This window comes from Mustela erminea, chromosome 9 (genome assembly GCF_009829155.1).
Source record: "Mustela erminea isolate mMusErm1 chromosome 9, mMusErm1.Pri, whole genome shotgun sequence".
Classification (NCBI taxonomy): Eukaryota; Metazoa; Chordata; class Mammalia; order Carnivora; family Mustelidae; genus Mustela; species Mustela erminea.
The window spans coordinates 55,589,440-55,602,692 of NC_045622.1; the positions used below are offsets into that span (position 1 = coordinate 55,589,440).

At 37.3% G+C, this 13,253-nt stretch overlaps 1 protein-coding gene across 10 annotated transcripts in view; it reads left to right on the top strand.

Annotated features, from left to right (window-relative positions):
- The window catches only part of C2CD3 (C2 domain containing 3 centriole elongation regulator), a 146,818-nt gene that overhangs the window by 46,243 nt on the left and 87,322 nt on the right, over positions 1-13,253 (top strand). For all 10 annotated transcript variants that reach the window (XM_032358935.1, XM_032358937.1, XM_032358931.1 and 7 more), the window contains exons 9-13: positions 4,613-4,764; positions 5,770-5,979; positions 6,660-6,772; positions 10,911-11,029; positions 12,758-12,880. In XM_032358935.1, the coding sequence (XP_032214826.1) occupies positions 4,613-4,764; positions 5,770-5,979; positions 6,660-6,772; positions 10,911-11,029; positions 12,758-12,880 (717 nt within the window). The remainder of the gene's footprint in view (positions 1-4,612; positions 4,765-5,769; positions 5,980-6,659; positions 6,773-10,910; positions 11,030-12,757; positions 12,881-13,253) is intronic.

Below are 13,253 nucleotides of genomic sequence, written 5' to 3' on the forward strand. Positions count from 1 at the left end.
GTCTTGTTTTTTTATCCATTCTGATACCCTGTGACTTTGATTAGGGCATTTAGCCTCTACATTCAGGATAACTATTGAAAGATATAAATTTAGTGCCATTGTATTGCCTGTAAGGTGACTTTTACTGTATATTGTCTCTGTTCCTTTCAGGTCTATTACTTTTAAGTTCTCTCTTTGCTAGAGGACCCCTTTCAATATTTCCTGTAGGGCTGGTCTGGTGTTTGCAAATTCTTTTTTTTTTTTTTTTTTTTAAGATTTTATTTATTTATTTGACAGATAGAGGTTACAAGTAGGCAGAGAGAGAGAGGAGGAAGCAGGCTCCCTGCTAAGCAGAGAGCCCGATGCGGGGCTCAATCCCAGGACCCTGGGCTCATGACCTGAGCCAAGGCAGAGGCTTTAACCTGCTGAGCCACCCAGGTGCCCCTGGTGTTTGCAAATTCTTTTAATGTTTGTTTGTCCTGAGAGCTTTTTATCATTCCTTCTATTTTCTTTCTTTCTTTTTTTTTTTTTTTAAGATTTTATCCATTTACTTGACAGACAGAGATCACAAGTAGGCAGAGAGGCAAGCAGAGAGAGGGGAGGAAAGCAAGCTCCCGGGTAAGCAGAGAGCCCGATGTGGGGCTTGATCCCAGGAGCCTGGGATCATGACTTGAGCTGAAGGCAGAGGCTTTAACCCGCTGAGCCACCCAGACACCCCTCTCCTTATTTTCAATGACAGCCTAGCTGGATATAGTATTCTTGGCTGCATATTTTTCTCGTTAAGTGCTCTGAATATATCATGCCAGTCCTTTCTGGCCTGCCAGGTCTCTGTGGATAAGTCTGATGCGAATCTAATATTTCTACCATTGTATATTACAGACCTCTTGTCCCACGCCGCTTTCAAGATTTTCTTTGTCACTAAGACTTGTCAGTTTTATGACTAGATGAGGGTGTGTGGACCTATTTTTGTTGATTTTGAGGGGGCTTTCTGTGCCTCCTGGATTTTGAAGCTTGTTCCTTTTGCCATATTAGGGAAATTCTCTCATTTGCTCCAGTATACCTTCTGCCCCTCTCTGTCTTTCTTCATCTTCTGGGATCCCAGTTATTCCAATTTTGCTTCATCTTATGGGGTCACTAGTCTCTCGAATTCTCCCCTCGTGGTCCAGTAGTTGTTTGTCTCTCTTTTGTTCAGCTTCTTTATTCTCCATCATTTGGTCTTCTATATCACTAATTCTCTCTTTTGCGTCATTTATCCTAGGAATAACAGCCTCCATTTTTTATTGCACCTTATTAATAGCTTTTTTTATTTCAACTTGGTTGGGCTTTAGTTCTTTTATTTCTCAAGAAAGGGATTCTCTAATATCTTCCATGCTTTTTTCAAGCCCAGCTAGCACCTTGATAGTCGTCATTCTGAACTCTAGTTCTAATGTATTATTATGTCTGTATTGATTAGGTCCCTAGCCATCAGTACTGCCTCTTGTTATTTTTTTTTTTTGTGGTGAGTTTTTCTGCCTTGTCATTTTATCCAGATAAGAATAGATGAATGTGGAAACAAAATACTGCAAGGGTCTCAAAGACTCCAGAAAAATATACCCTAACCAAATCAGAAGAGACCCAAAATGGGGGGGAGAGGAAAAGGAGGGGGGGAAAAATATATATATACATACATACATACATACATACATACATACATACATATTAGACTGGTGAATAGAACAGAGCCACCCATTTGATTTTGGGTGTATTCTGATCTCTTTGAAGAAACTACCTCTGAAAGTTCAAGGAAAGAAAAAAAAAAATATATATATATATATATATATATATACACACACACACAAAAAAAATAAGGGTAAATATGGTGAAGAGAGGGAATATGACTCTAAAGATGAAAATATAAAAAGATTCTAAAAAGGAATTGATAAGATAAGTTGGTTGGAAAAAGAAAAAAAGGAGGAGAGAATGTGATCAGGCTGGAGACTAAAACAAAGCCATGTGCTAGATTTAAGGTATATTTTGATTAGAAGAAATTGTATCCCAAAATTTTAAAGAAAAAAAAGTATGTATACAAAACATAAGGGTAAATACAATGAAGGGATAAAATATGACTATAACTATGAAAATTTTAAAAGATTTTTTAAAAGTATTTATAAGAAAATAGTTTAAAAATGTTAAAAGAGGAAAAGTTAAAAAATAGAGTAAGAAAAAAATTAAATTAAAAAAATTTAACTTTAAAAAAAAAAATTTAACTTTGCAAGACTAAAGGATCATAGGAAAAAAGCCATGAATTCTAATGTGTTGCTTTCCCCTAGCTCTGGAGTTCCACTGTTCTCATTGATCAGTTAACTTGGTCTTGGCTACATGTTCTTGCTGATGATCTGAGGGAAGGGCCTGTTACAGTGATTCTCAAATGTTTTTGCCTGAGGTGGAATTGCACCACCCTTGCCAGGGATCAGGCTAAGTAATCTGCTCATGTTCACTCTTAGTAGCTTTTGTTCCCTGAACGCTTTCTGTAGAGCTTTGGAGAACGGGAATAAAAATGGCAGCCACCCAGTCTCCAGCCGTCCAATTCGAGAGCGGGGGGCCCCACTCCTCAGTGTACCCTCGGAGAAAAGTAGTGATTCCCTCCTGTCTCCCTGGTGTCCGGCCATACTCCATGCTCACCTGGCTTGTGACCCAAGCATTTCTGTCTCAGGCACACAGCCCTGTTTGGAGTTTCCAAACCCAGCAGACTCCTGCTGTGTGCTCCTGTGCTGCTCTTCCCTGAGGAGGAAGCAGGGGGTCTCTCTGGGTCTGCCACTTGTGGGTCCCTGCTCAAAGAGCAGTGGCCCAGCTCTTCCTCAGATCACGATTTAAGGTAACCACGAGCTGAGAACATACTCTTCAGCTCCATCTCTGAAACGGGCTTCCCGTCTCCAATACCTGGGAGCTCTGCCACATTCAGACACCCCGGTCTTTCTGTGACCCTGTGGGACCTGAGACCACATGGTCTCAGCAAGGATTCCACTCCACGCTTAGCCACAGGTGCAGCGTCCCTCAGCAGAGCAGACTTCTAAAATCTCTTGATTTTGTGCTCCGCTGCTCTACCACTTGTGGGGAGCCAGCCCCTCCCCACTGGCTTCGGATTCACTTCTCCACACGTCCTACCTTCCAGAAAGTAGTTTATTTTCTGTTCCTAGAATTGCTGCTCTTCTTCTCTATCTCCTGTTGGGTTTGTAGGTGTTCAGAATGATTTGATAACTATCTAGCTTAACTCCTGGGACCTAATGATATTTCAGTCTCATACTCCTCCACCATCTTGCTTCTTATCTATTATTTTTGAGTACTGTGCCAAATGTTTCAAATTCATTATTTCATTTAATTCTCTATCTAGCCCAATATGATAATGTTTTCTTTTATACATCATGATATAAATGCTTAGGAGTATTTATTACTTGTAAATAATGACATCATCTCATAAGCCTTATGTATGCATTAGAATCTGATCTTGACTTACCTCCCTAACCTTATCTCCCACATTTGCCCTTTACCCTCCAGTCATACTGATTGTCTCATCACTCCACAAACATTGTAGTTCTTTTTTTTATCTCTGTATTTTTTGCTTATACTGATTCTTCTACTTCGAATATTGAAATGCTTTTATACATCTGATAAACTCTTTATTCTTCAAAAATCAGCTGATTAGGGGCGCCTGGGTGGCTCAGTGGGTTAAAGCCTCTGCCTTCGGCTCAGGTCATGATCCCAGGGTCCTGGGATCGAGCCCCACATCGGGCTTTCTGCTCAGCAGGGAGCCTGCTTCCCCCTCTCTCTCTGCCTGCCTCTCTGCCTACTTGTGATCTCTGTCTGTCAAATAAATAAATAAAATCTTTAAAAAAAAATTTAAAAAAAAATCAGCTGATTACCTCTCTGAAGAAACCATTGTACACTTCTCCAAGCAGAATTTATTGCCCAGATTTCCACAGGATCCTGGGACATTCAGGCAGTGTTTTATGATACACTTTCTCAAGAACAAGACCATGTCTGCATTATCTTTGTATTACCAGTACAACAAAGCCCGATGAATATTGAGTGTACTCAGTGAGTACTTAGTGAATAAAGGAATGAGTTTATGAATGGCACTGTGTAATCCCCCATGCCATTTGACCAAAATAATCTTAGAAAAGATTGGCTGATGAGGAGTGAACCAATAGACGATGATGCAATGAAAGATTAGGGAGTTAAAATGTACATGTCCTTTTCCAGGGTTTGATGTTCTTAATATTGAATAACATCCAGAGCTTAGAAATTTAGCATTATGAAACTGTGTTTGGTTCCTAAAATTCTTAATTAGGTGACATTGTTCCATTTTGCCTCAAACTGTGATAGAAATACAGGCTTTGGTATCTGGCTTTGGTACTAGATACATGATAGTAAATAAGTAATGATTTGAAATTTGAAAGAAGAGTCTATTTTCATTTATTTTCTTTGAACTGAATTTGTAGGTTATTTTTATATACCAGGAGAATTGTGGGATTATCTCCCTGGCATCAGTAATCTCAGAGAAGAATTTGATTACCTTTAGAGAAATGTTTTCATTACCACTCTCCCTAAAACAATTTTTTTTTAGTGCCTCTCTTTTTGTTTCTTCCCCCCATAGAAATCCGATACCAGCATCAGTGATTTCTTCAGTGAAGATGATATTGTCGCTTCTAAAAAAATGAACCAGTCAAAAGCTCTTGCCAAATCTCCTAAGCTTGTGGAGTCAAGTGATCCTAAGTTGAAGAAAAGGGCAGCGGGCAAGAAAAATAGGTGAGGCTATGATTGAGGAAAAAGCAAAGGAAGATTATTTTTACAAGATCTGCTAGGGGTGCCTGGGTGGCTCAGTGGGTTGGAGCCTCTGCCTTCGGCTCAGGTCATGATACCAGGGTCCTGGGATCGAGTCCCGCATTGGGCTCTCTGCTCAGCAGGGAGCCTTCTCCACTCCCCCCATCTCTGCCTGCCTCTGCCTACTTATGATCTCTCTCTCGCTGTCAAATAAATAAATAAAATCTTTAAAAAAAAAAAAAAGATCTCCTAAAGTAAATGATCTGTATTTGCCCAGTACTATCATCCTAGTTAAGTGAGTTCACTAAGTAGTTCACTAAGTATTGAATCCTTAAAAGTGTAATAATATGAAAAGATAGATACAATAAAATGGTTGAGAAAGCAGAATTCTAGGTTGAATATGTGCTATACTAGACTGCAGAAAATAAGAATAATGAAAACGAATACACAGAAGTGATGATAGTAGTTATATTGAAGTAGTATGTTAACTGAGGTGTAATGCCTGTAGCCCTTATAAGAAAAGCTAATTCTGGGGGCTCCTGGGTGGCTGTCTTTAAATGTCTGCCTTTGGCTCATGTCCTGATCCCAGGGTCCTGGAATCGAGCCCCACATTAGGCTCCCAGGGAGCCTGCTTCTCCCTCTACCTGCTGCTCCCCCTGCTTGTGTTTCCTCTCTGGCTGTCTCTCTGCCAAATAAATAAATAAAATCTTGGAAAAAGAAAAAAGAAAACCTAATTCTGTAACATCCGTTTCTATACTTGTGTGGAGATAAGTCTTTATATTAGAAGAATGGTTTTGCATTTTTTGAAATTTCTTTCACTCTGGGTTAGGACCGGAATTCTATTGATTAAAGTCATCTCTTAGTCCTTGATAACTTGTGAATTAGATACTTGACTGCCCTTCCTCTTTCCTCTTTTTGCCTGTACAAACTAGATCCTTTCATGTTGGGCTTTGGACTGTCTGTTTCACTGTCTATGTGAACTCCTTTCAGAAATTTGGTTGAACAACAGATGATATCAGAAACTCCAGAAGATGCCCAAGTGATGACACTAAGTGTGGATAGATTGGCCCTTTTGGGTAGAACACATTCAGTCAGAATCATCATCGAAACAATGATCGTTCCTCCAGATAGTCCCCAGATGACCCCTGGCAAGAAAAGCTTTTCTGGCAGACCACTTAAGCTGACAGCAATAAAAAAGCGGTACGTCTCTAACATGGAAAAGCTAAATTTGATATTTCTGGAATGTGTGTGATGGTAATAGTAATTAATAAATAATATATATAATATATATAAATATATAACATGATAAAAAATAAAATTATAAAATAATTGTATAACATTTTATGATTTATAAGTTACTTTAATATGAATCCATCAACAAAAATGTTTTCAAAAATGAATTCCTCACTAGGTGTCAAGACCAATACTAGGTAAGTGTGAGAAAAAAGGAAATTGAGACCCTGACTCTGTTGTTATATACTTTACAGTCAGCACAATACAGACATATTTAAGAGGCTGTAGGATGCAAAATAGGTGTTTTATATTAAAAAATACTTTGAAAGATTTGTAGACATTCTGTGATAATTTTCCAGCCTCTACAAATATCAAATCATTGTTATATGCCTGAAACTAATATGTTATATGTCAGTTATGTCTCAATAATAGATAGGTAAAAGACAGAGTAAGTAAACTATGCGAGCACAAGGTAAAACTTGCCTGATAGGATTGGTGAAGGCTTTCAAGAGACCAGATAGGTCCTCTGAGGATCTGAGATACTGAATATAGGACCTTGAAAGATATGTAGGATTGATCAAATAATAAATATGTTCATTTGTTAGTTGGTTTATGTTTAAATCACTTTTTTTGGTTTTGATTTTTAGCACCTTCTTTGTGGAATATCACTTTCCTGTGGGCTTTTCTAAAAATGGATTGGGAAAGACAGCTTTGATCACCGAGGTCGTTCGACTTGCCTCCAGTAAAATTACAGATGGAAGTAAGAGAAAGACTAGTTTTCTCTTCCTTAGACATTTTTACTGTGGAAGAATTTTTCAATCCCTAAATATTCATCTGACTTTTATAGTACCATAAAATCATAGAGTTAGGAAGAGTTGTGAAGTGAATCTACTGTCATTCTTTTATTTTATAAGTGAGGACACTGCCCCAGAGGCACTATGACTATTCCTGTTGCAAGGCAGCAAGTCAGTAACATACCTTAGACTAAAATGCAGAGCTTCTGATGCTTAGAGCACATTTGCTGGACTCTTACCATTTTTCTTTTATTCCCTTTTTTAAAAAACTTTATCAAGATATAATTCACAGGGCGCCTGGGTGGCTCAGTGGGTTAAGCCGCTGCCTTCGGCTCAGGTCATGATCTCAGGGTCCTGGGATCGAGTCCCGCATCGGGCTCTCTGCTCATCAGGGAGCCTGCTTCCCTGTCTCTCTCTGCCTGCCTCTCCGACTACTTGTGATTTCTCTCTATCAAATAAATAAATGAAATCTTTAAAAAAAAAAAGATATAATTCACATATTATACAATTTAACCATTTAGAGTGTTCGTTGAACCCATTGAAGAGTTCAGTGGTTTTTGTATATACAAAGAGTTGTACAACCATCATGATCTAATTTTAGAACATTTTCATCCCCCCAAAAGAAATCTCTTACTCATTAGCATTCACTCTTCATTTTCCTGTCTCCACCCCCACCCACACTAAACAACCCCTAATCCATTTTCTGTCTATCATTTTACTCATTCTGAACATTTCATGTAAATGGAATCATACAGTATGTGATTTTTGTAACTGGATTCTTTGACTTACCATAATATTTTCAAATTTGATCTATGTTATGATATGTTTCAGTACTTTTTTCTTTATTGTGGCTGTATAATATTTCATCATATGACTTTATCACATTTGGTTATCCATTCCTCAGCTGATGGGCATTTGGGTTGTTTCTGCTTTTTGGCTATTATGGAGAATGCTTTTCTGAGTATTTGTGTACACGTTTTTGTGCGGATATAATGTTTTCATTTCCCTTCAGTGTATACCTAAGAGTGGACTTGCTGGGTCATATGGCAACTATATGTTTTAACTTTTTGAAGAACTGCCGGACAGTTTTCATTAGTTGCTCTACTATTTTACATTCTCAGCGGCAGTGTATGGAGGTTTCCAATACTCCACATACTCACCAACCCTCGTTATCTTTCATTATTTTTTATTGTAGCCATCTTAGGGGTTATGAAGTAGTATCTCACTGTGGTTTTGATTTGCATTTCCCAATAACTAATGGTGTTGAGTGTGTTTCCCGGTGCTTATTGTCTGTTTGTGTATCTTAGAGAAATGTCTGTTGCAATTCTTTGTCCATTTTTAAGTTGTTACCGGATTACAAGAATTCTTTATATATCCTTTATATATCCTAAGGTCCTTATAAGTTACATAAGGCCCTTATGAGTTACATATCCTGGATATGAAACTATTGCGAGAGCTTTGATTTTGAGTATTTTCTCCCGTTAGTGGGCTGTCCTTTCAGTTTCTAAGTACTATCATTTATAGCACAAATGTTTTGAATTTTACTCTTGCCCAATTTTTTTCTTTTTTTGCATGTGCTTTTGATACTACCTTTTTTTTCTATTTTAAGGGTTTCTAATACAAAAAAGTAAAAGGGTAATATAATAAACATTTATGTTCCTGTTATCCAAAGTTATATAACTTTATAACAGATTTTGTGAGTTTCTTTGCATTGGTTATCCAGTTTGATCCATGAACAGTTCATCAGTATTGAATTCCTTCTCTGGGAGGTAGTTTATTTATTTATTTATTTTTCTCTGGGAGGTAGTTTAAAGAGTAAAAGATATGGTCCTTATTCTCCTACACATTCAAGTAACATTCCAGTACAGCCTTGTAATGATGGATTTTAAATTTTTTATTTTGCTTTATTTGTTTTTTTAACTAGATAGAATCCATTCACTTGGTTCAAAATCTTTGTAGGCAATGTTGTAAATTTTCTATTATTCCTAAGGTATTTCATGCATATTTAAGCAAGTATGTTTACCCTTTTTCGCCTTCTCATTTTAATCCAAGTATTAGTGTACCTTATGCCCTGTTCTGTACGTTGTCTTTAACAGTGTATCTTAGTAATTTTTTTCATACCAGGACATAAAGAACTCAGTCTTTCCAGTCCTTTCTGGCCACATAATATTCCCTTGTATAACTTAAACACCTCTTATTAATATATTACTGTTTAGGTTGTTTTCAGTCTTACTGTTAAAAACGGTAGTTCAATAGAAAAACTTTGAACATGCATCATTTCTCATTTGATATGAGTATATCCAGTACAAACATTAAAAATACTTATTTACTCTTCTTTTACATTTTTAAATAATTTAAATTCAGTTTAACCAACATATACTGTATTATTCGTTTTAGAGGTAGAATTTAGTGATTCATCAGTTGCATATAACACCCAGTGCTCATTCCATCAAGTGCCCTCCTAAATGCCCATCACCCTGTTACCCCACCTCCAGCAATCCTCAGTTTGTTTCCTAGAGTTAAGTCTCTCACAGTTTGTATCCTTCCGTGTTTTTAGTTGTTTTTTTTTTCCTTCCCATATGTTCATCTGTTTTGTTTCTTAAATTCCACATATGAGTGAAATCATGTTGATATTTGTCTTTCTCTGACTGACATATATCATTTAGCATAATACCCTCTAGTTCTACCCAAGTCATTGCAAATGGCAAGATTTCATACTTTTTAATGGCTGAATAATATCCCAGCGTGTGTGTGTGTGTGTGTGTGTGTGTGTGTGTGTGTGTACACACATACTACATCTTCTATTTTATCCATTCATCTATCGATGGACATCTGGGCTCTTTCCATAGTTTAGCTATTGTGGACATAACTGCTATAAACATTGGGGTGCATGTGCCCCTTGGAATCACTATATTTGTATCCATTAGGTAAATACCTTGTAGCACAATTGCTGGGTCTTAGGGTAGCTCTATTTTTAACTTTTTGAGGAACCTCTTTTCTGTCTTCAAGAGTGATTGGGCGCCTGGGTGGCTTAGTGGGTTAAAGCCTCTACCTTCAGCTCAGGTCATGATCTCAGGGTCCTGGGATTGAATCCCACATCGGGCTCTCTGCTCAGCAGGTAGCCTGCTTCCTTCTCTCTCTCTCTCTCTCTCGCTCGCTCTCTGCCTGTCTCTCTGCCTACTTGTAAAATATAACCCCACAGTGTAAGAGGGTTCCCCTTTCTCCATATCCTTGCCAACATCTTTTTTTTTCCTGTGTTGTTAATTTCAGCCATTCTGACCGTTGTTCCATTCTTTAGATATAGAATAATTTGTTTATCCATTCATCTGTTGATGAGCACTTGGGTTGTTTATAATTTTTAACTATTACCAATAAATCTGTTATAAACATTCTTGTACAAGTGTTTGTATGAACATATATTTCCTTTTTTCTCTCTCTCTTTTTTTATAAAGAGTTTATTTATTTATTTGACAGAGATCACAAGTAGGCAAAGAGGCTGCAGAGAGAGGAGGAAGCAGGCTCCCTGCTGAGCAGAGAGCCTGGTCCGGGGCTGGATCCCAGGACCCTGAGATCATGATCTGAGCTGAAGGCAGAGGCTTTAACCCACTGAGCCACCCAGGCGCCCCCTGAGCGCATATGTTTGACATTCATTTCTCATAGCAAAACTAGAGCAACAGAGCACTGCTTATCTTCTCTGTACTATATGCAGGGTTTTCTCTTTGTCTCTGCTCCTTCAATCCCTACAACCCTAACACTTTTGTGAAATTATGCTGACTAGATTTCTTTTTTTAATTTTTAAGATTTTATTTATTTATATGAGAGAGAGAATGTATAAGCAGGGGGAAGAGCAGAGGGAGAGGGACAAGCAGACTCCCTGATGAGCACAGACCCCAACCGACTGCAGGGCTCAAAACCAGGACCCCTGAGATCATGACCTGAGTAGAAGTCAGACCCTTAACTGACTAACCCACCCAGGTGCCTGACTAGACTTCTGAAAGAGATTTTAGTTAGATCAAAAGGGAAGCAGGTTGTGTCAAAGCTTGGATTGATGATGGCTGTAGTTGGGTGGACTGACATGTGCTTATTGTTTGGTTCTCCTTACAGTGGTGAATTTCCAGCAGCGATTTGTGTTTCCAGTACATTTTGGTGGCCCAATGATAGAACACTGGTGGAATTCCAACCTCATTTTCCAAATTTACACAAAGAAAACCCCACAGAAAAAGGTACTTAAGTGATTTTGACCTTCGCCTTATCAATACACTAGGGAATTAGAATATACTTAAAATTATATTCCTACCTAAACTAGGAATTTCTCCAGGCTCATCCACTGCTTATTATTGTTTCTAATCTCTGTTTGCTATTTGTCATAAGGAAGATATACTAAAGACACTACACAAACACACTAGCAAATTTAATCATTACAACTCTGTGAATTAGGTACATTATTATCTTTATTTTATAGACAAAGAAACTGAGATTTGGTGAAGTTCAGTAACTCGTTTAAGATCACTCAAGCTAATAAAAGATAAAGCCAGGCAGGACTCTACCTCGTGTTCAGACTTTAGACCCTAAGTTCTTAACCTCTTCACTGTATTCCCTGCAACAGAGAGGGGACTATTTGAACTGATACAGGTTATAAGCCTTAATTTTTAGACTCTATTTCTTATTTTCAGGTAGAATATATAGAGGTCCAAGATAATACAATGTGGATAGCAGTTTTGATCATCTTATAAACTTATTCCAGGTTTATAAAATTCACTTGCAATTGGTACAGCATAAATCGATAAACTATGTCCTGAGTAGTTTTTAACTTATTTTAGTAAAACTACTGAAATCTTTCTAATCTTTATCTCCTCTTGGTATGGATAGCATGAGGAATGTATCTTGAGGGGTTTTTTTTTGTCTTTTCAGAGGATATAATTAATACAAGTTCTTTTTGAAGAATATACTAAAATAAAAAGAGGTGGAAAAACACATAATTCTACAACCTCAAGACTGCCTCTGCAAATATTTCAGTATATTTACATTGAATCACCTAGCTAATGGCTTCTTTCTAATAAAAGAGTTGTACGTGTTTTTGGCAGAGAACTTGAGAAAATATTTCTGAAAAGCAAAAACTGTCTATAATCCCATCACCAAGAAATAACTGTTAATATTTTTGTTTCACTTCTGTTTTTTTTCAAATGGTTACAATACATTGGCAAATCTTTGACAGTATTGGGATAATTTTATTTACAGTTTTTTTATCCTGCTTTTTAAAAAATTTAACATTATGTTTATAAATATTTGAAGATTTGCTGTATATTACTTAACACCCTCTTTTTACCAAACATGGTAAATACTGTTCATACTGTTCATATTATTTCAGATTTTTTGTAAACGCTATTGACTGTATATTATTGCATTATAACAATGTGCTGTAATTAACTTAATTCCTGATTATTGGACCTCTTGTTATTTCTAATTGTTAATTTTTGAAGTATACATATTTGTCTATAAGCTTTTTATGTATTTGTTACTTCTGTAGTATAAATTCCCAGAAGTGGAACTACTGGGCTTAAGAGTGAATATTTAAAGCTTCTAATATTTAATGCCAAATTTGCTGTTCAGAAGTATGTTGCCAGTTTATATTCCCAATTTCACAAGTGTGAAGTTGAACCCTTTTTGTAAAGATCTAACTCTTAAAATAGAAAAATGATTTTCTTCCAACCTCTTGGTGACTCATGAAACCCTCTATAATCTTCCAGAGAGAAGTAGTGACCCCCAGAATGGGGACAAAAGTATGGCAGATTGTAGGTTGCCACTTAAAGATGCCTCAGTCAAATAGTTAAGCTATTTACTTCATAAAGCCTGGGCTCCTTTCTAAGCTGTACTATGTTATCACTTCAGTTAAAATACCCTGTGGCTTGTTTTTAATTTAACCTAAAGTTTTTCTTTTCTTCTTCTCTCAGCCAGAAGTCATTGGATCTGCATCACTGCCTTTACGAACTGTCATTCAGTCTGAGTTGCTTTCTTTCAGTAACCAGCTTCCAGTGCAACAAGAGAATGGTCAGACTCCACTGGGCCCCCTTAAGGTACATAGATACACATTCAGGTAGTCAAGTATTATGAAATATATCTTACTGGCTGGCACTGAATGAGAAAAATCAGAGTCTCTCCTCTTGCAACTTCTGTTAAAATAGGGCAGCAGAGTTGCTGTGAAGGAAATAAACAGTAAAATGTGAAAGTGAATACGTAGGAGAAAGTAGGGGGCTTTTGGTCAGAGAAGGTCTAAAGAAGTGACATTTTAGGTAAGATTTGAAGGAGAGGAAGAGGCCACCAAGTAAAAAGTAGAGGGAAAATCAAACCAAAGAAGGGGAATAACACATGCAGAGGCCCTAAAGCAGTGTCGTTGCCATAGGATAGGGAGCCAGGAGGGAGAATGGTAGAAAATAAGATTGGACTGGC